The sequence below is a fragment of the Typha latifolia genome, chromosome 1 (assembly GCF_019914945.1).
Source record: "Typha latifolia isolate L0001 chromosome 1, TyphaL0001v2, whole genome shotgun sequence".
Classification (NCBI taxonomy): Eukaryota; Viridiplantae; Streptophyta; class Magnoliopsida; order Poales; family Typhaceae; genus Typha; species Typha latifolia.
This window is the reverse complement of record NC_133086.1, coordinates 17,420,686-17,441,817: the sequence shown is the minus strand read 5'-3', so window position 1 is coordinate 17,441,817 and position 21,132 is coordinate 17,420,686. Positions and strand designations below refer to the sequence as shown.

General features: G+C 38.7%; 3 protein-coding genes across 10 annotated transcripts; 2 read left to right on the top strand and 1 right to left on the bottom strand.

Annotated features, from left to right (window-relative positions):
- Positions 1-1,353: 1,353 nt before the first annotated feature.
- LOC140786426 (cellulose synthase A catalytic subunit 9 [UDP-forming]) lies at positions 1,354-5,982 on the top strand. Its single transcript, XM_073134848.1, has 13 exons — positions 1,354-1,559; positions 1,665-1,860; positions 2,027-2,253; positions 2,339-2,435; positions 2,538-2,655; positions 2,728-2,994; positions 3,072-3,417; positions 3,519-3,782; positions 3,876-4,088; positions 4,175-4,382; positions 4,474-4,670; positions 4,762-5,115; positions 5,213-5,982. The coding sequence occupies exons 1-13, from the start codon at positions 1,485-1,487 to the stop codon at positions 5,792-5,794; spliced, it is 3,144 nt and encodes a 1,047-aa protein (XP_072990949.1). The 5' UTR covers positions 1,354-1,484; the 3' UTR covers positions 5,795-5,982.
- A 2,023-nt stretch (positions 5,983-8,005) lies between these two features.
- On the bottom strand, positions 8,006-14,056 carry LOC140780344 (AUGMIN subunit 8-like). 7 transcript variants are annotated; one of them, XM_073125812.1, is made up of 7 exons: positions 13,798-14,056; positions 11,280-12,653; positions 10,727-10,846; positions 9,421-9,537; positions 9,187-9,276; positions 8,495-8,602; positions 8,006-8,378 (listed from the first exon to the last, which is right to left on the bottom strand). In XM_073125812.1, exons 2-7 carry the CDS (start codon positions 12,570-12,572, stop codon positions 8,313-8,315), a joined length of 1,794 nt encoding a protein of 597 aa, XP_072981913.1. In that variant the 5' UTR covers positions 12,573-12,653; positions 13,798-14,056; the 3' UTR covers positions 8,006-8,312. The 7 variants fall into 7 exon arrangements, with proteins under 7 accessions (XP_072981913.1, XP_072981911.1, XP_072981914.1 ...); XM_073125810.1 differs by having other exon boundaries at positions 11,280-12,624; XM_073125813.1 differs by having other exon boundaries at positions 11,280-12,620.
- A 2,976-nt stretch (positions 14,057-17,032) lies between these two features.
- On the top strand, positions 17,033-20,602 carry LOC140780625 (uncharacterized). 2 transcript variants are annotated; one of them, XM_073126294.1, is made up of 6 exons: positions 17,033-17,306; positions 17,417-17,541; positions 17,659-17,755; positions 17,844-17,953; positions 19,174-19,248; positions 20,312-20,602. In XM_073126294.1, the coding sequence occupies exons 1-6, from the start codon at positions 17,237-17,239 to the stop codon at positions 20,360-20,362; spliced, it is 528 nt and encodes a 175-aa protein (XP_072982395.1). In that variant the 5' UTR covers positions 17,033-17,236; the 3' UTR covers positions 20,363-20,602. The 2 variants fall into 2 exon arrangements, with proteins under 2 accessions (XP_072982395.1, XP_072982394.1); XM_073126293.1 differs by having other exon boundaries at positions 17,638-17,755.
- The last annotated feature ends 530 nt before the right edge of the window (positions 20,603-21,132 follow it).

Here is a 21,132-nt window from a genome sequence, read left to right as displayed (position 1 = left end):
TTTCATGCATTTTTTTCTTTCTTTCAAACAGTGGTCTTGGTAATAGCTTGTATACTTGTACAACTCCTAAATTCACTTCGATTCATTCTAAACAGTGAAAATTGGATCTTCATGTAACGGTTCTTAATCTTTTTCGTCTTCACTTTCCCATCAAACATGTAAAACCAAATTGTGGATTTTTGGACTCAGTGCCAAGCTATCCAAATTTGAAGAAAAATTAACCAGAGGTCTCTTCAATTTTAGCTACAGAGTATAAACTTAGAGTAAGATCTGGACGTCAAGTTTTCAGTGCAAGATATGAGAGTTTAAAAGACGTGAGAACGATCAAAAAGAGGATGAATAAAAAAGCAAATAGGAATCAAAACAAGTTGGTGTGTCATTGTATGATAACCTTGTTTCGCTTGCTAGTAGATCCAGATTTTTCTTTAACAGATAAAATGTTTTTAATCTGCAACACTGACGTATTGAATGCACCTAACCCCTTTTCCATTCCTTGAAGTGCAAGGACCCCCAGCTCAGTCATCTCTCTCTGCCAAGCATGCAGCCTGGCCCACTAATGGAAAAACTTTGTTTAAGTATAGACTAACCTTTGAAAGTTAGGCCCTTGCCTTCAATCCTTTTTAGCACACGAGAAAGAAGCTATTGTAGTTTTAGTGCAAGAAAATACCTCTGGATGTATAACTAAAAGGGGAAAGAGTAGTTACCCAGAGGAGCTAGTAGGAAATATTTGGTGTTGCATCTCAGTCAATCTCCAGTCAAGATATCTTGAGCATCAAGTATTCATACCGCTTCTTATGATTTCATTCACAACTGTAACATACTTGATTCGTTGCCAATTGGTATCTCTTCAATTATCTTTCTTCTCCATTGAAATTAAAAAAAAAAAACTAAAAACAAAAGCCATCATTTTGAGATAGACGATAATATTCAAATACTATTATGAGTTGTGAGATGATGGACTTTCACGTTTAGTTTTCTTAAAAATTACTGTCCTGAATTTGTCACATATACTCTTTATTAATTCTTCTTCCTTTAGAAATAATATATTAAAAATAACTTTATTTAGTTGCTAATCTTGAAGAGAAATTGTACGAAGAAATGGAGAGGAAGTAAAGATAACCAAAAGGCGAACATCATGGACGACGTCTCTTTTGACAACCAAGAAGAGGGCAGTTTGGTCATATGGGATATAAAATTACCTAACTCTGAAAGGATGTATAGTTAGAAGAGAAGGCGGGAAAGGGCGGTTGAGTAGGCTGGAGATATCTTCACTTAGCGGCAATGGCGACTCTGCAACCAACCAACCTCGGGCAACAAACACATTAGGTGTGAGAATGAGACCCAAGCCAAAGACTCCCCAACCTAATAAAGCATCAATCTATACAAAGATTTCAACAAGTATTGCCTACAAAAACCCAATTTTCCCACGATCATAGCAAGTGTACTCCGGTGTGCAATTCCTGAGCAACGACACCGGAGCAAAGATGGAGGCGAGCGCCGGACTAGTCGCTGGTTCTCACAACCGGAACGAGCTCGTCCTCATCCGTGGCCATGAGGAGGTACTCAGATTGAACAAAAACATGCCCTGATTTTCGAAGATAGTTCTTTTTCTTTTTTGATGGTCTAGCAATTTTTTTATGGTTGTTTGGTTCTTCTTGGTGTAGCCGAAACCCTTGCGAGCGTTAAGCGGTCAGGTGTGTGAGATATGCGGCGACGAAGTTGGGATGACGGTGGACGGGGATTTGTTCGTCGCGTGCAATGAGTGCGGCTTCCCGGTTTGCCGGACGTGCTATGAATACGAGAGGCGGGAGGGGACTCAGCTTTGTCCGCAATGCAAGACGCGCTACAAGCGGCTCAAGGGTATGTTTGTTTCACTTAATTTCTATCTCAGATTGTTGATGTTCCATTAGAATTACTCTGATCTGCTGTTCTTCTAATTGATTTTCAAATTTTTAGCCTACTAGTCTATTTCATTTTTCACCATTAATCCAAGTAGTGAGACTAATTTAGTACTTGACATATGAAGGGAGCCCAAGAGTAGAGGGAGATGAGGACGAGGAAGATATCGATGACTTAGAGCATGAATTCAACATTGATGATGAAAAGAACAAGCAGCAGCAGCAAGGACAGCAGAACAGGCACATCACAGAGGCAATGCTCTATGGAAAGATGAGCTACGGAAGGGGCCCTGAGGATGCTGAAAGCAATACCCCTCAGATTCCACCTATCATAACCGGCACTCGCTCTCGTCAGGTAACTGGAATTCCTCCAATCTAAAAGCATGCATTTGTATATGTTTTTATCATAGCTATCATGTCCTGATCGAAATGAAATCCAGGTGAGTGGAGAGTTTCCAATAGCAAGTAACCATAGCCATGGCGATCTCTCATCCGCGCTCCACAAGCGCGTCCATCCATACCCTGAGTCTGAGCCTGGTTAGCTGCTGTTCTTGCTTCTTTTAAAGTCCACCGTGTTAATTACATTGGATCTAATATGTGAATGGACTTTTTTTTGTTGTTTTTGGTGAGGTTATATAGGCAGTACTAGATGGGATGAAAAGAAAGATGGAGGCTGGAAAGAAAGAATGGATGACTGGAAATCCAAGCAAGGCATTCTGGGTGGTGAACCAGACGAATTCGATCCAGACATGCCACTGTAAGTTTGTTTATTTGAGACGATACTTGGGAAGCTCAAGTTTGCATCATTGTGTGCTATTGAATCATGCAGGAGCGATGAAGCAAGGCAGCCGTTATCGAGAAAGGTGGCGATAGCTTCAAGCAAGATCAACCCCTATCGCATGGTGATCGTGTTTCGTCTCGTAATCCTAGCCTTCTTTCTCCGCTACCGACTCCTCAACCCTGTCAACGACGCCATAGGATTGTGGCTTACATCCGTCATATGCGAAATTTGGTTTGCGGTTTCATGGATCCTCGATCAGTTCCCCAAATGGTTTCCAATCGACCGGGAAACTTATCTCGACCGCCTATCTCTCAGGTGATGGATCACTCATGACTATTTTAAGTGAATAGATAGAAGACGATTTAATCGGAGCTAAATTTTATTTGTTGCAGATATGAGAGGGAAGGGGAGCCCTCAATGCTTTCTCCAGTGGATCTCTTTGTGAGCACAGTGGATCCGTTGAAGGAGCCACCGCTCGTCACTGCTAACACAGTGCTATCGATCTTGGCTGTGGACTACCCAGTGGACAAGGTGTCTTGCTATGTCTCAGATGATGGCGCATCAATGCTCACATTTGAATCCCTCTCAGCGACTGCTGAGTTTGCTAGGAAATGGGTGCCCTTCTGCAAGAAGTTCGCAATCGAGCCGCGGGCGCCCGAGATGTACTTCTCTGAGAAGGTCGATTACCTCAAAGACAAAGTCCAGCCCACATTTGTTAAGGAGAGACGCGCGATGAAGGTACGAACGTACATCACTCTCTTACGCCGTAAAAATTTTAGTCGTTGATTGGTCTGAAATAATACAAACTCTGTATTCCTTTTTTACTTTCATTTGAGCAGAGGGAGTATGAAGAATTCAAAGTCAGAGTGAATGCGTTGGTTGCGAAAGCCATGAAAGTACCCCCTGAAGGGTGGATCATGCAGGATGGGACTCCATGGCCAGGTAACAACACGCGCGATCATCCTGGCATGATCCAGGTGTTTCTAGGCCACAGCGGAGGTCATGACTCCGAAGGAAATGAGCTTCCTCGACTTGTTTACGTCTCTCGTGAGAAGCGCCCTGGCTTTCAGCACCACAAGAAGGCAGGAGCCATGAATGCTCTGGTATAAACTACATCAGTTGGTCATTAATAATGATGGAATTCAAAGTTCAAAATTTTTTTTTTCTTTTTAATTATGGTTTTGGGAAATTGTCAGATTCGTGTCTCTGCGGTGCTCACAAACGCCCCGTTTATGCTCAACTTGGACTGTGATCACTACATCAACAACAGCAAGGCCGTTAGAGAAGCCATGTGCTTCTTGATGGATCCTCAGACTGGAAGAAGAGTGTGCTATGTTCAGTTCCCTCAAAGATTCGATGGCATAGATAGGCACGACCGATATGCTAATCGCAATACCGTCTTCTTCGACGTAAGTAACAATCCACAGTGAAACATGCCAACAAAATTCTATAGATCACACTAACATTACCCCTACGTGCTTGGTGAACTTTGTAGATTAACATGAAGGGCCTTGATGGTATCCAAGGCCCAGTATACGTCGGAACTGGGTGTGTCTTTAGGAGACAAGCTCTCTATGGCTACAACCCTCCCAAGGGACCCAAACGTCCTAAAATGGTGAGCTGCGACTGCTGCCCGTGCTTTGGCCGTCGCAAGAAGGACAAGCTCTCCAAAGATGGACTAATTGAGAACCCAGTAGAGGAAGGTAACTATACTATGGTCTATTACCTATATATGTATATATAGCCTAAGAGAACAACATTTATGACTACTAAATACTGGCGTCATGGCATCAGGAATGGATAATGAAAAGGAGCTACTGATGTCACAAATGAACTTCGAGAAGCGATTCGGGCAGTCGGCGGCATTCGTGACATCGACTTTAATGGAGGAAGGTGGAGTTCCTCCCTCATCAAGCCCTGCTGCTCTTCTCAAAGAAGCCATTCATGTCATCAGTTGTGGCTATGAGGACAAGACTGAATGGGGAACTGAGGTATATATACATATATATGCACCCTTCTTAGATATCAAATTTAAACAACGGAATTGGTATAAATTTTTGTGACTATTCTTGGAATATGCAGTTGGGCTGGATTTATGGATCTATCACTGAAGACATCTTAACTGGCTTCAAAATGCACTGCCGAGGATGGAGATCAATCTACTGCATGCCCAAGAGGCCCGCATTTAAAGGATCGGCGCCGATCAACCTCTCCGACCGTCTCAACCAGGTTCTCCGGTGGGCGCTCGGCTCCGTCGAGATCTTCTTCAGCCGTCACAGCCCGGTGTGGTACGGCTACAAGAACGGCCACCTCAAGTGGCTCGAGCGCTTCGCCTACGTCAACACCACCATCTACCCCTTCACCTCTCTTCCCCTCCTCGCCTACTGCACCCTCCCCGCCGTTTGCCTGCTCACCGGAAAGTTCATCATGCCCACGGTTTGTTCCAGCTCGCACATCAAAATGTTATTAATGATTAAGATTTTCCATGTCTCGTAACTAAAATGTAGTCACGAATAATCTGGGGCATTTGCAGATAAGTACATTTGCAAGTCTCTTCTTCATATCACTCTTCATCTCCATCTTCGCCACCGGCATCCTCGAGCTTCGGTGGAGCGGCGTCAGCATCGAGGAGTGGTGGCGTAACGAGCAGTTCTGGGTCATCGGCGGCGTCTCCGCGCATCTCTTCGCAGTAATCCAAGGCCTGCTCAAAGTCTTAGCCGGAATAGACACCAATTTTACAGTCACGTCCAAGGCCACCGACGACGAGGAGTTCGGTGAGCTCTACGAGTTCAAGTGGACCACTCTCTTGATCCCTCCCACAACTCTGTTGATAATAAATCTTATCGGTGTCGTCGCGGGTGTATCGGACGCGATTAACAACGGATACCAGTCGTGGGGCCCTCTATTCGGGAAGTTATTCTTCGCCTTCTGGGTGATAGTTCATCTTTATCCGTTCCTCAAGGGCCTCATGGGAAGGCAGAATAGGACGCCCACGATTGTCGTCATTTGGTCCGTGCTCTTGGCTTCCATCTTCTCGTTGCTTTGGGTTCGGATCGACCCCTTCATACTTAAAGCCAAGGGGCCCGACGTGAGGCAGTGTGGGATTAATTGTTGATTTGTATTTAATTTGTCAAGAATTATTAAAGTGTTTTCGTCGTTGTTTTTGGCATGAGAGTGGGGAGAAGGTGAAGTTTTGTAATACATAATGGACATATGGAAATTTGGTTTTAGCCTAAGGATTTGAAGTTAATTTGTAATGAACAATGGCTTCAATAATGAAGGGGAAAAAGAAGTACAGAAAAACGCTTGTCAAATTATAAGTCGATGTTATTTTTTTTTGTGTGTTCTTTATGCACATTTGGCAATCTTTAGATTGATATAGCTTGGCCAAGTGGTAAATGAGAACTCTGTACATTAGGAAGGAAATTCTCCTTGGATAGTCTATGTTTATATCTTTAATATGGTGCGGAGGTTTTGGAAATAATTCTACAGAATCTCGACATACCATTTCATCTATTTGTTATTCTAGAAAATAATCTTATCCCATAAAGGCCTTTTTATTGGGGTGGCAATTGGGTCGGGTTAAGCAAGTTCGGGTTTTGGATTCATGACGGGTTAATTTTATCTTGACAGAAACACGATCCGGTTTATCTAACCCGTTTAATAAACGAGTCGGGTTAACACGACCGTCTAACTCGTATACTTAAATGAATTGTGTTAGCCCGACACGTTAACACTATCCGTCTAATCCGTTTAATATAAATTCTATATAAAATTTAATATTTACCGAATTATTCTATATAAATGGTGTATTATACAAACAAAATAACATATTTTCAACTCAAAACTCATATAATATAAAAATTACAATCCTAATAATTCACTATAATAGAAGTCCATATAATAGAGTTTAGAACAAAGTCCACACAATAGAGTTTATATCAAGATTATAATCTTAATAATTCACCATAACAAAGGTCTCGATAAGCACCGATGGCAATGAAGCCAGTAGGCAGCGACGGTGAGGGTTAGGGCAGATGGAGAAAAAATTCGACAAGGGTAAGGGGGTTGGAGAGATTAGGAGAGAGAGAGAAGAGGTGGGAGGCACCCAGACTAAGGTGGAGACGGAGGTGGGAGCTAGGAGACACTGCAGACGGAGGTGGTTAGAGAGATCAGAGAGAGAGGAGGTGCGGAGGCACCGCAGATGGACGCCGACGAACTCTTGAGGCAGATGGCAGGTGGAGACTAAGCGGGACTACGAGAAGCACTACGGCAGGTGACAAATAGCGGCAGGAGAGATTGGAGAGAGAGGAGGCGCGATAATTTTTTTTTTGCCCTCTTAGTGATTTGGACGAGGCAGTTGTACCACTGAAGAGTGGAGAGAACGAGAGGGTAGATTGATTTAGGTTTTAAACTTTAGTTACCTTATATATATATATATATATATAGGCTGGCGGGTTGACCCGACCCGACCCAACTTGTATACTTAAAGTCAAACGGATTAAATGGGTGGATTGACCCGTTTACAAACCAATCTGATTATACTAAATCCAAATCCGATTAAGAGCTGAATTATCATGTTAGATTATTAGGTTGGATCAAGATTTGCCACTTGTACTCTATCGTATTATCTTTTTCTTAGAACTTCAACACATGGTCATTCAGATCACAATAATGCTAATTGCATAACCAGCTTGGTGTCAGAGAATAGTAGTGATCAAATTTTAACGGTCACAGCAAAAAAAAAAAGAGAGTAATCTACTATTACCGTGCAAATTAAGAAGGATTAGTGACACAGGTCTTTTCTGAGAGATGCTTCAGGTTTAATGCAAGGATTTAGTTTGTAGTGCCTCCTTTTTTTCCTAAAAAAAAAAGAGAATTAGATTTAACTAAGAACGACGATCACAATAAGCTCCCCTGTTTCAATTAATTTATTTTTAAACTATAGATTGTAGAGAAAGGAAAAAACATCTGACTTAGACCGAACAACAGGTCAGTGGAACGATTTCAACTAATACTATTTCCGGAATTGACAAAGGCGAATAGATGCACCATCTGAATAATATCACATGAAGCATTGAAGGAAACTAAGTGGCATAAATCTCTGACCATTTCATATCTTGCATAATATTTTTTTAAAATCTGTTGCATTATATTGATGATCAGATAAACAGTATAGGAAGAACACTTGGATTCACTTGCACACCAATGTTATAAGAATATACTCTGACTTACAGGTAAAACACCACCAGAGAGCTGGTAAAATTTGTCCTCTGCGATACAATTGCATTCTAAGCAATATTCTCCATCTAAAAGCTGTTAGAAGTAGCAAAAGAACGACTTTCTTATGCATAACTCAGTAACACTTGGCTATATTTTACAGCACTTTTCTTTCCATGAGTGGTAAAAAAGTACATTCCATTTGACAAAGGGATATGGTTCTCAGCCTTTTCAAAGAAGAAAAGTATGGAAAAAGGAAGAAAAGAAATAAAAAAAAAAATATAACCGTTCACAATGCAGTGAAAATCATTTACACTCACTGAGCCTAATAAATGCTGTTATCACTACCAATATTAAGTTAGCATCAGAGTATCAGCCCTGCCATCGTGAAATGTTTAATCTGGTGTGGTACATCACTGTGTTGTAAGGGCTTCCTGTCTCAGTTGTATGAGGTGGGTTCTTAGGCTGGACTCCTGCACCTGCTCAATAGCAAATCATATGTAATTTCCTACTTCCAAATGTATTTATCCATAAAAAATAGTGAACATCTGTAGGCATGGATCTTTCGTATGCTTCTTAGCCTAGTTTAATATACCTGCAAAGCTGCTGCTGCAGCTAGAAGTTCTCTGCATTCATCAAGCATGGATTTCTCTTTTGTTGCAACAACTGAAAGCTCTGAAACCAGAGATTTTGTACCCTCCACCTGTAAGACATAATTCATGTACAGTTTAGTTGACTAACATGCTTAAACACACAAAGAAAAGAATGAAAACAAAGTTAATTTAGATAATTCAGGAAACTTTATAGCACCTATTTAGAGCAGGCAACTGGATATGCATTTTCAGCAGCCAAGTGCCTTCAGATAGACATTTCAGTGAACATAAGACATGTCGAATGATGTAACATGTCGGTCTTAAGTAGGGAATACTAGAATGAATAAAGAACGTCCAATCTTTCAGGGAAAGGCTGAGAAAATCCCCTCCATGTAGTTTATAACAGTTCGAAAATGTTCAATGATGGAATCATCGATACCTATTGGTATCGATATAATTTTAAAATACCCAACCCCAGAAACACATAAGGAAAGATAATGTGCGCGTACATTTTAAATGATACTTACTGGTCAACTTGGAAACACAACAGGTAAGAACGACATGGCACTGATATAGTGATGCAAAAATTTCAAAAGTTATACTTGCCACCCAAAATAAAGCTAGATCTCATAAATCCATTGAATGCAGTAGAAATGAAGCAAATGGATTTATCTTAGACATGCTGATATCTGACCTTTGATAACAAGTAACAAACTGACGAACCCATCACTTGCATTACGTCAACAGCTGAACTAACAGCATTCTTAACAGCAAGTACATCTGCCTGTAGAAAGTATGGTGATTAGCATCTTTGAAAACACAAAGAAAAAATAAAATGTACTAAAAGTAAATTCTGCATATTACTGAAGAACCCCTCCACAGAATTAAACATGCCACGCTATATAATATATATTCAGTTACTGCATACCCTTGCCCCTCCTGTAACTGGAAGTCGCAGCGTGCTTGCTTTAAGAGCTTCAATTGCGCCTGATAAAGAACTACAGTGCTCTCTTTCAGAAGCCGCCCAGTGTTCAAGGTAAGCAATCTAAATTGAATTCACAATGTTATTGAAAAACTTCAAGTATGCCTACAGAAACATCTCATACATTTTTTGAATTATAATACACATACCGGGAAAGTAACTAAAAGGAGATAGAACTTAAAAAACTATTGCAACTTTGCAAGTAAATTTTTTTTCAATATTGCTTTGAACTTCTTTATAGAAAAGAAATGAGGTTGCGAACAACTATCACCTTTAGAGTTGAGATGCCTCACAAAGGCATGCCATGTCTAAGGATAATGCTTCAACCAGCTCAAGAAAGTTTGAACTTTTTTTGTCAGGGTATGCTGACTAATAGCAATGCAGAATGACTTCAATTCTAAATTATTGAAAAGTGACTAAGTTTTAATTATGCAAAAAGGACGATGACACTCTGTGCTATGCATCTGTGTGTGTGTGTGTGTGTGTGTGTGTGTGTGTGTATGTCGATATGTCTCTTGAGTCATTAATTTACTCTGATCTACGATAGGATACATGATGCTGCTTGTAAATTTCCTGTGTATGACATTGATTGATTGTGAAAAGTCTTGTAAGGTTCTCAATTTGATGAGGTGAGACTACATAAAAGTTGATGTCTACAATTATATCAGTGGAGAAACATGAAGGATTTTTTAGGCCACCATTATACCATGATTTATGATAATCTGATTAGCCCAAAGTAGATCTTTTGGAGACACTGATTGAGATCCTGTATTATGTGCTTATTTTATTTAGCACTAGGATGTGGTCGATAGAGTAGGACCATGTCAAGTATGTCACATATTTGGCGAAAACACGTCATGACGGTAATAGATTCTGGACATGACACACTTTTCAATCATTATATGCATGGTACTCCTACTATGGCATATCTTCATATCTTAGCATATAGATTAAAAGATCAATGAGGATGTATCTTACTATAGTAGTTTATTTTGAACATGTCTTATTAGTATTTCTTTTATTTTACATCTGCAACATCTTAACTGAGAAGATGTACATCGGATAATACTACTAGAACTATTCATACATCTCAAGCTGCTGGCTAGATACAAACATCCCTATAGTCTCACAAAATTAATGGACAATCTTTGGACTCTGCATTATTTAAGATAAGAAGCATCTTTGCACTCATGATAACAGTTAAAGTGAGCTGACTGGTGATAAAATGAAGAAGATATTACAAATATCTTACTTGCTCTTTCAAGATCATGTTCAACTTCATCTCTTGCCTCAGCTGTTGCACACCAATCCTTTTCATGATGACAGAATCACGCACCATAGAGGTAGCATCCCATACGCTATAAAGTTTACTCTGTTTCATGCAAATTCATTAAGTTACTTATGTGATCCATTCAATTACTAAAAAGAAGTTGATAACAGCACGTTGCAAAATCACAGGCAGAATAATATGTCAAATAAAAATAAATACAGCCCATGAAAACATGGAAGATTAAAAACAAGGGCAGTACATGAATGGTTACAGCCAGACAATACTGCATATATTAGTAGGACTTTTTGATCAAAGGATCAATTCTATTCTAATCTGAATTCTGCAAAATGTCGAAGAGACTATACTAAATTTGCGGCATAATACATAAGCATAAATATGGATGCTAGTACATACGACAGAAAATCCCACCAGCAACCTTAAAGCTTTAAATCCAAAAAATCTATGCATTTATAAATTAAGAAGTACAGGATAAAAACAAGCTTTTACAAGATATAGGAAGGCATCATACTCCTACCTCAGCAGTCCGTTTTTGGATCGTAAGTGTTTCATCTGCATGGGCATTTATAGAGCGCCATTGCAAGTTCCTATTGTACAGCAGCCGTAGCTGATGAACATCTTCTATGTGGTTTGCATTCCTCTTTCCTTTTCTCGCATCAGCAATATAGTTAAGAACAGAGGATCTACCAATTGTTGGACTATTTCCAGAAATAGATGAGTGGCCAGGTGTCGATGGTCTAGTCCGAGATGGACTCTGCATGCTCCTAGATGTAGAGGACGTAATTGACATGACCTTGCTTGGTGAAGAAGAGCGCTGTAAACCTCGGATTGGTGAAGATAGCGTCCTGCTTGGCCTTGTTGCAGATGTGGATCTTTCTAAAGTTTGAGAAGAAAGATTGACACTTGAACCCATCTTCTTCTCTGCTGTCACAGTTCCATCTATAGCCAGTTGCCTTGCGACCTCACTCAATGATTTCTGCAGGCTTTTACCTGCACCATCAGATGCAGGCATTCTTCTTGGTGAAACTCCTCGTGACATAGGAACGGATCTATTCACCTTATCAGTAAGATCTACACTTCTTGACATGGCAGTGGCAGACAACTTTCCGCCCATCATAGCAGGCCATCTGTGCTGATCAATCACCCTAGCATGCGAATTTTCTAGAGGGCGAGAATTCTCACACTGATCAGAGGTGTTCCTCCCTCGCAGAGGAGTTCTCTTTCTCTCAGGTACTCTGTTGGAAGATGACTTGGTCTGATCTGATGAGGAACAGGAGATTACCTTTTCCCTCTTACTAACAGGAATTGAGATAGACTCTGACTGGAAAGAGGAAGAGAGACTCCGCATTGAAGGCCACAAGCCATCAGGAGCCCTGTTGCTAATCAGACGGCGAGAAGTAATATGCATCTCTTTCACCGTATCATGAACTGGTGTGGTGGACCTCGAAGATGGCGAAGAAGGTGTAGATGGCCGAGAAGATGGTGATGAAGGTGTAGAGGGCCTTGAAGGAGTGGAGGGTCTTCTCCTCTCTGCTGATTGTGATCTCTTAGGCAGCAATGTACCAGCTGAGGGGGAAGTGCGGCTAGAATTTGGAGATGGGCATCGTCTAGTAGTACTAGGAGTGGAAATAGGAGTCGATGAGATCCCTGATTTGTACCTAGAAGCAATTTCTCTTGTCCGGGTCTTGTGACTTGCGGGAACGGCATTGTTCTTCTCAGATGGGACCAATGGTGGCCTCAGAGTATCCTCCACCTGAGCTGTTTTATGCACCGCCACAGCCCCTGAAGGCTGACTTTTACGGACATCCATCAACTTCTTCCAAATCAAACCACATTGATGTGATTATCATAGAACTACCTATCTACAAAAACGGGCACCAGATCATCAAATCTGACACAAAAAGATAACAAAAGAATAAGGAGAATTGAACCACCAAATGAAAAAAAAGTACCTAACAAACAAAAGCTAGCAAAAAAGAGAGTAACTCATGAATGAAAAGACAAAAGGAAAAATAAAAAGGAACCCCATTTTTTTTTTCCTTCAAACAAACGTACATGTTAACGCAACACTCAACAACAAATCGGTATATGAACTCATAGCAAAGCCCAACATCAGGGCAGATCAGGAAGAACTTTTCTGGCTACAGCGGTACCAGTGAGGCAGTTGGATAACGAGAAAGAGGAAGAACGACAACGTATATACTATAGACCGTCCGACGACTTGCAGCAGGAGAAAGATAGATAACCGAGGGGTGAGTCAAACAATGAATGCTATCTATATTTTAATCATTTTCCGTAGGAATTGAGATTGGTTCCTTTGGTTGTTTGTCCCCCTGTCTTCACGGGAGTGCCATGGTCGGGTGGGTTATGGGTTACTTCCAAACGCTGGAAAGAACGAATTAAATGGAGGTGGAAATTTGCAGGAATCGGAGAAAAGTATTGTCCATAACTATGTGTGGTAAAACAGTAAACGGGAACCAGGTAAGTAAATACAATTTATCCATCACCCAACAACAACGGCTCCACCTGAGGATCGAGCGGGATTCGAGGAAAGGGGAGAGGATTTATCTATTTCTGGGGAAAATGCACAGATACTTGGGGTTTTGGAACTGCCATTGAGATCCACGTGCCGGGGAGGTAAAATTGTTATAAAAATGTCATCGGAAACTACATAAAAAAAGCGATTTTCTTTTCACCACCTACTACAAATTCATCGTAGAAATTTGTACCTCTCAATGAGAGCGTAATCACTGATTCCAAGGAACAAGAAAACTCATCCATATAAATTCTTCTATTTAAAAAATCTTTAAAATCACCCCCAAATTCACATTTCCATCTCAATCCAAGGCTACCCAAGCATCCGAATCACTTGAAGAAATGAAAGCATCATCCTTTCACCAAAATTCCGCAGAAATCGATGCAGCTGCGCTAATTAAAGGCAAGTAGCACTGCAAATTGGGTACTAAATCGAAGAAACCGTCAAAACAACTATGCCAAAAGGGCATCAAATTAAAAGCTTCTCAGAACCATCTGACCTCGGGGATTACACAACGATTCCCCCCCCCCCCGCACGACGAACAAAGCGATCGAACACGAATCTCGCAGGTGCGAAGGAAGAGCAGGCAAGCGAGGACGATTCCCGCGGGGCCACCACAAAACCCTAACCTCGCGTCGCGAACGACGAACTCGATTTGCGATCGGAGCGCCGTGACGAGAAACAATAAGGAGGAAAAAAAATAATTTCAGGAGAGGAAAAGTTTAAGAAGAAAAATTTGGAACTTTATTTTGTCGAACTTTCTCTTTTCTTTTTCTATTATAATTATTTGTTCGCTTTATTATTTCATGGTACGGTTTCCATCGTAATACCAACGGCTTTTTCCTCTCTAACTTACATCCTAATTTGACCCGCTTTAGGATGCAATCACCGGTAGGTTAGCTTACCTAACAGAAGTCACTTGGTCGTGGAAGTCGAACTAACAACGAAAAGTAGCATTATTCATTATTATTCTCTATTTTTGAGAAAACACAAGGTGGATTCATAACTTGACATTTACTCTCTATATGCTGACCACGTAGGACTCAGATCATCTTCATCTGCTCACAGAATCCAGCTTCTTATCATTTAATGCCACGTGGCAAGTGAATTTCTAGCAGTTTCTAGACTATATGATTAGCATGCATAACATATTTCATGACTTAACGCAGTAGATTAATTTTGTTTTTTTGTGAAGTATTGTTGAGTAATTGTAACGTATTGGTATAAAATATCAAGTTTTATCATCACGTCTTCTTCTTTTGACAATATGATTTGATATATTTCCGCTTTTCTTTTAGTAAAATAATGTATTTCCACTTTCTCTAATAAAAGAAAAATAGATTTAAAATATATCGCTGGATACACGATTTTATGTAAATTAGTATAAATATATAGATGAAAATATGCTCCCAGTATTTTAATTCATAATGAATTCTTCTACCGATGACTCTTTGTTTTAGCATGATTTTAATTTTTCTTATTATACCTTAAATCTAAAGATTTACTCTTGTGTGATTTAGATCAAATTACAACTAATAAATAAATTAAAAAATAATTGAATTATTTCTATCATTTTTAAATCATGCCGTTCGTTTTAATTACCTAGTACACTTACAAATTGGTGTAGACCAAAGAAAATTTAAATGCTCAAATTTAAAATTAAATGGAAGAAATTAAATCGAGTCAAATCACCGAAAGATAAAATATTAATTTTTTTCTAAAATTTTTAATAATCTACAATTTATTTATATCCAATAACTTTTTTCAAACAGAAGCAGGAAATCCAAAACCATTCATTCTTCTCGCGACTTCCTTTGTATTAAACAAATTAATCACTAAAACAAAAACAAAAAGCTCAAGATGGGGGGTAGTTAGTGACGAGGGATAAGTTACCAGGTGGTGCCCATACCTCACCATCTCTCCTTTCTACGCCAACCGCTCCCTACCTAGACAAAGTCATAACCGCTCCTCAAGGGAGACGCGGTTCAGTTGGAAACCAACGCCGCCGATCGGACGACACGTACGCCCTAGCTTCATTAACCTGCTCAGCAAAGCACCACGCTCCACGTCAATGTACGACGTCACCACCCCCCTGAAACGTACGAACTGTAGCCCCATCTAAGTAGAGCCGCAGGCACACTTTAAAAACGCACTTGGGGAAAGGATACTTAACTGCCAAGCGTGGGACCCGATCACTCGATTAGGGCACATGGCGGAGAGGGACCACCGGACGGTAGGGTGGGGGCCACAGGGAGGATGATTCGTCGCCGTTCGATCGCTTGGGACCCTATTGGTTTTGAGGGTGACCTTAAAGAGGGGGTCCCTACGACCCTAGGACCCTACGAGATGAGTGCATGAGGCTTTGCTTAACTTTTGGTCAAGACACGGGACATTGCCTGGGGTACTACGTAGATAGATTCTTTTTGTGGGGGGGGGGGGGGGATCTGGACCGACGGTGATCGTGCCGCCATGATAGGCCCACGTGGCGGTGTGTTGTCGGTGCGGTTCGGTACGGCGACGCAGAACCCTACCCAAGCTTCTCCGACCCGCAGCCTTAACAAGCGTTCAGGGATGCTTTAATGATATAAGCCTAACATTTTTTACGCCCCTAGTTTAGTAGGTGCATAACCCTCTCTTTATTTATTAATTAATTATTTTTTATTTGTCAATAAAATTTAAATAGTATTCTTTTTATAAATATGAATAATGCTGCCAACGTGTATAACTTTAAACGCCGTTTACTTTAACAATAAAGTTAATTTTAAAATATGTATTTCTTTTTGTTATTTTTAAAATAAAAATTTTATTTTAGATCTATAAATAATTATTTCTATTATTCACTTATCATCTAAAATAATAATGTAATAATTATTTTTGATGTGATATAAAGTGAATAAAAGGATGAAAAAATATATTTATTTTTATAAAATTTTTATAAATACTTTATAAAATAGATTGATGATATAAAAATCAAAGATAAATTAGTAATTAAATTAGTGCGTGTGATGTAATATTGATAAATAGTGTTTGTATTCTAAAATGAGTGTATTAATAGTTTTAGCTATTATTTTTAAATTAAAAGTTATAATTTAAAATTAAAAAAATTATTTCTAAAGTAAAAGAAAACTTAAAGGTATTAATATTTAAGGTTTACACAGTGTGTTGGAAAGAATCAACTGGACGAGAACTCGTCCTGTATATAAATAACCTATTTGACGGTTAAAGGTCAATAAGAAAAATATTTTACTAGGACGTGGTCTTTAGTGCAGAGGATTCGAACTAGATGCAGATGCTCATCCTAGGTGGTGAAATGTTACACGCTCGAATGGATTCCAAATGTTGTTATGGGCACCAAAACAATACTCATTATCAATATTATAAAAGTAAGTTATATTGTGGACTTTAAGTACATGGTTTTTTTAATCATTTTATGGGCACAGAGGTAAAAAAGAAGAAGATAAAAGTGAATAAAAATTATCATTATTTTCACTCTAACTTTTTCGTTTTTATTTTTATTTTTTCAATTATAAATTAGATAAAAGATGCCAGTTATCTTTAATAAATCCTGTCAAAAAGGGTTCTCAACATATTCAAATTATATGTAAAACACTTCAATACCAAATTTATTAAATATCAATTTTAATATTTATAAGAGAAACTGAAATTATTATTAGCTAATAAGACTTAATCATTGGGTTAACATAATAATTAGGTTAAAATAAATAGTTATAAGAGGAGAGAGAGGGAGAGAGGCGTAAACTCTCTGGATCTCAACTGCCTGTTGCGCTCTTGCTGTGACCTACCAAACAATTTAACCAACAGAGACCTTAGCAAATCCTCCTAACATCTTTAAAGGCAGGATTTTTAGGGTTTTCTTCTCTTTCGCTTTCCGTGATTCCCTCCTTTCAATTCTCTTGCAGTGACATCCTCTCGTTTCGATGGGGAATACCTCCTCCATGCTCACCCAATATGACATCGAAGAGGTCCAGGAGCACTGCAACCACGCCTGTAAGCTCTATTTTTCCGCGTGATTCTAGTTTGTAGTTTCTGATTTGGTTCTAATGCTAGTTTTTCTCTTCAAAGGTACGATTTTTATGACAAAAGTTCGATTCTTTTAGTTTCGCAGCAAGAGATTGTTTCACTCTACCATAGGTTCTGCCAGCTCGATCGCAATAGCGGCGGATTTATCTCCGCTGATGAGTTCATGTCAGTGCCAGAGTTTGCTGTGAATCCTCTCTCTCAGGTTTACCATAGTTCTTCCAATTTCTTTTTTCTTTTTAAGTTTTAAGATAAATGTAGCAATTTTCTACTCTGTTGTATATACATGTGTTGTCATTAGGTCTTTTCATTGCTTTATCAGAGACTGATGAGGATGCTGGATGGATTGAATTTTAAAGAATTTGTTGCATTCTTATCGGCATTTAGTTCCCGCACAACTCTGCAGCAAAAGATTGAATGTAGGTGTTCAATTTTATTAGGATCCTCTATTGTTGTTCTGATTAGTGTTCCTGGGTCTCTTAGTACAATCATACTCTTATTTTGTAGTTATTTTCAAGGTCTATGATTTGGACTCCAATGGAAAGGTCACATTTGATGATATATTGAGCGTTCTACGTGACTTGACTGGGTCTTCTATGACTGAGCAGCAGAGGCAGGTTGGTGGGATTCTATTTTTATCAGTTGATGATGTACATCAACTCTCTCTATTTTTTTTTTTTTTTTTTTGTTATGTTTCCTCCCTTGCAACAAAATCCTAATGAAACCTTGAACCTTCAATATGTTTATCAGTCAAGCAATTATTTGATGGTAATGATGCATAAAATGCTTCATTGATTATCTCATCATAAAAGAGATCTGTTTCATGTTACTAGGGGGAAATATTAACCAAACTTTTATTTTATTTTTGACTTCTTGAGTAAATACAGTCTCAGCTATCTGATGGAAAGAACTTAGTTGCTTACAGCTTCATGCTTTAGTAATTTCAACACAATGAAAGTTATTTTCTAAAAGAACTGGAATCAGCTTCCATACCATATATCTGTGAAATATTTGAATTGCCATGAATAAGTTATCTTATGTTCGCAAACTTTAAGTTTAAAGTTATCACAAGTTCTTACATTCAATTTGTAATTACTGATAAGGAAAACAATCTCACTTTAGCTTCTATGTCGTAAATTTGAATCTTTGGTCTATGTGCTAATGAATTTATGACAACTATTTATATCAAACTATTCATCTTTCCCTTTATCTAGGCTCATAGTGTGCTTAGGAAACAATGCAAGTCAGCAATCTTCTTTTGGATAAGAGATCATTAGCTGTTCTATTGTCTGGATAGCTAATCACATGAATTATTCACCTAGGCTACACAGTATTGGTGCACTAATGCATATGATTCAAGACCCTAATGCATATGATTCAAGACCCTCATACATTATGGCATTTAATAGGAGACTTGTGTATATATATTTCATTCAGCTTAAGTATAAATTGGAGGAACATTGGCCAACTGCACATCTGCAGGTTGGGGCGTAGTTAGATGAAGCCACAAATGTAGGCGATTAGACTATTCCAGAATGGTAATCTTTATCATCCTTTCCTCTGTGTGTGGGTGTATATATATTATATACATCCCTCACCTTCCCTCTTTGTAATAGATGTATATAGCGCTTCGCACTTTCAAAAGTTACTCAGCACATTAAATATTGATATGATGTGCATTTCTTCACCTACATTTGACTCTCAAGAGTTCCCTTCAAGTTTATCTTCGTGAACAGCAGGCTTGCAAAAATTTATTTTCTTCTTGAGATTCAATATTTTGTAAAATAAACTTGTTATTTTTATCTCCAGATACTAATGTTTTACTTGTTTTCATCAGAAAGTTCTGATGGAAGTCTTAGAAGAAGCTGGCTATACACCAGATTCCTCACTTGCTTTATCTGACTTTCTAAAGGTAATATCTTTTTTTTTTCTAACTTGAAAGGTTTTGTCTATAACCCAGTATACTTGGAGCATTAGAAATGTGTATATATTAGCTTTTGTTTGAATGTTCAATAACTTTTAATTTCACTGATTCCTCGTGGTTTAATTGGTTCATTTTAGGAGAGTAAAACTTGGGTTGGTTCACATTACCACAACAAGGTAGATTTGCACTTAGTTTAGTTAGACCTCACCTGAGCCAGATCATAGATTGGATTGGTTTGGGACATTGTGTACCTTCATCTTTTTTAGCTTGGGTTCGAGTCCATCTAATTTATTGTTGTGTTAGTTTTCAATTAAAGAGATATTTTTTCTTCATCCAATGATTAATATTTCAATTATTTCTAGAAACATGTTACCTTTGTATTCTGATGTTTCCTTCTTTTCAGTCAAAATCAACCTATTGATGTTCTGTTACTTCTGTGAATGCCTGCAAATGGAATAGCCAACACACAATAAATGGAGAATGTTTTTGATCTTGCAAGGGCTGAGCATGTGTGTTTCATGGGGATGTAAGTGGAGGACTTGAATTATTAGCCATAGCAGCTTAAGTTCTAGTGCATGACATATCCATGAATTATGATCTTTCACATAAGTAGAGGATTAGGCATTAGGAGGTGCATAGGTGTCCACTGCCTGATTACTAGGTGCTAAGACCATCACGTGGATCTTACTTTTACATACACTTGTCTAAGAGAGCTAGGCTTGTGTTTTTGAGCTTGTGAGATGCCTAGGTAGATGAATCATGGCCCACTATCTAACAGGATACATTCCTCCAGCACTTTTGGATGGGATTAAGTTCACTGCTTATAACATCATATATTTTTGCAAAGGGATGTATTTCTGTTGTCTCTCGCAGTTGAATTTAGTTAATATTTTTATCTGTTAGCTATTATTCTTGAGTTGTTATATTCATCCTTGATGTAACGAATGCCGTGGCAAGGTTCCTCTTCATTTGTGCATACTATGGGCTTATAAGTTTGCTAGAAGGGAACAATTCCAATATCTGTGGATTACTAACTTCTGATTTCTCCTAGATCCTTGGCAACTCTGATATGAAGATGGAGGTTGAAGTTCCAATCGACTAGTGAGCATCTTCATTTAAATTCTTTTATTCAGGTAGATATTGTATTGATGTATGCTTGAGCAGATAATGCTACTCCTAAGAGCATCTACTATATGATGCCATTAGTATGTGTTTAGGGAACTTATATTTCATAGTATTGCATCAAACCAGTTTGACCTCTGCTACTCATAGCAGAAGCTTTTTCTTTTTTTCCTTTCAATGGCAAAGCAATTCAAAATGCCTAGGCATCATTGTTTTCCTAGATGGTATGAGTGCTCTTCTTTTTGTCAAAGTTTTACTACTTTGCTCAATCAAGTTAACAGGCATAGTCACAAATGCAGATTATTATTTTTTAATAAAAATGGATAATTGTTTCTGCCTTCATAATTTGGTGACCTTCCTGTAATAGAGGAAATAAAGTATTCTGTAAGCCCAATCTGATCAGAAGCCAAATATGTTTAATTTATTCTTGATTAAGTCACTTTAATGTTAGTGAATCTCAATCTCTACTATCTTCTGTAATATACTCATATATATGTTTCTTACCAAGTGTGAGATTAAAATAGCAGAAAGAACTGAAATTTCTCGATCTTTTTTGGTTGACAGTTCTACTTAGTTAGGCAACAGTTATCCAATGCGTTTGCTCCAATCTTATAGGTTCAGTACCTTTTAAAGCTTAGGAATGTTATATCTTAATTAAAGCGAAAACATAAGCATGATCAGGGAAATTACTCCATATACCCAGCATTGACAGGAGCCTGATACATCGCACACTGTTTTGAGTGAACTCGC

Excerpts from the sequence above, each read along its gene's own strand:
- LOC140786426 (XM_073134848.1), top strand. The coding sequence starts at position 1,485 with ATGGAGGCGAGCGCCGGACTAGTCGCTGGTTCTCACAACCGGAACGAG. Across the intron at positions 1,861-2,026 it reads GCGCTACAAGCGGCTCAAGG|GGAGCCCAAGAGTAGAGGGA; the intron begins GTATGTTTGTTT and ends TGACATATGAAG. Across the intron at positions 4,671-4,761 it reads AGACTGAATGGGGAACTGAG|TTGGGCTGGATTTATGGATC; the intron begins GTATATATACAT and ends TGGAATATGCAG.
- LOC140780344 (XM_073125812.1), bottom strand. The coding sequence starts at position 12,572 with ATGGATGTCCGTAAAAGTCAGCCTTCAGGGGCTGTGGCGGTGCATAAA. Across the intron at positions 9,277-9,420 it reads CAGTTACAGGAGGGGCAAGG|GCAGATGTACTTGCTGTTAA; the intron begins GTATGCAGTAAC and ends TACTTTCTACAG. Across the intron at positions 8,379-8,494 it reads CTGCAGCAGCAGCTTTGCAG|GTGCAGGAGTCCAGCCTAAG; the intron begins GTATATTAAACT and ends GCTATTGAGCAG.
- LOC140780625 (XM_073126293.1), top strand. The coding sequence starts at position 17,237 with ATGGGGAATACCTCCTCCATGCTCACCCAATATGACATCGAAGAGGTC. Across the intron at positions 17,307-17,416 it reads GGAGCACTGCAACCACGCCT|TTTCGCAGCAAGAGATTGTT; the intron begins GTAAGCTCTATT and ends CGATTCTTTTAG. Across the intron at positions 17,756-17,843 it reads TCTGCAGCAAAAGATTGAAT|TTATTTTCAAGGTCTATGAT; the intron begins GTAGGTGTTCAA and ends CTTATTTTGTAG.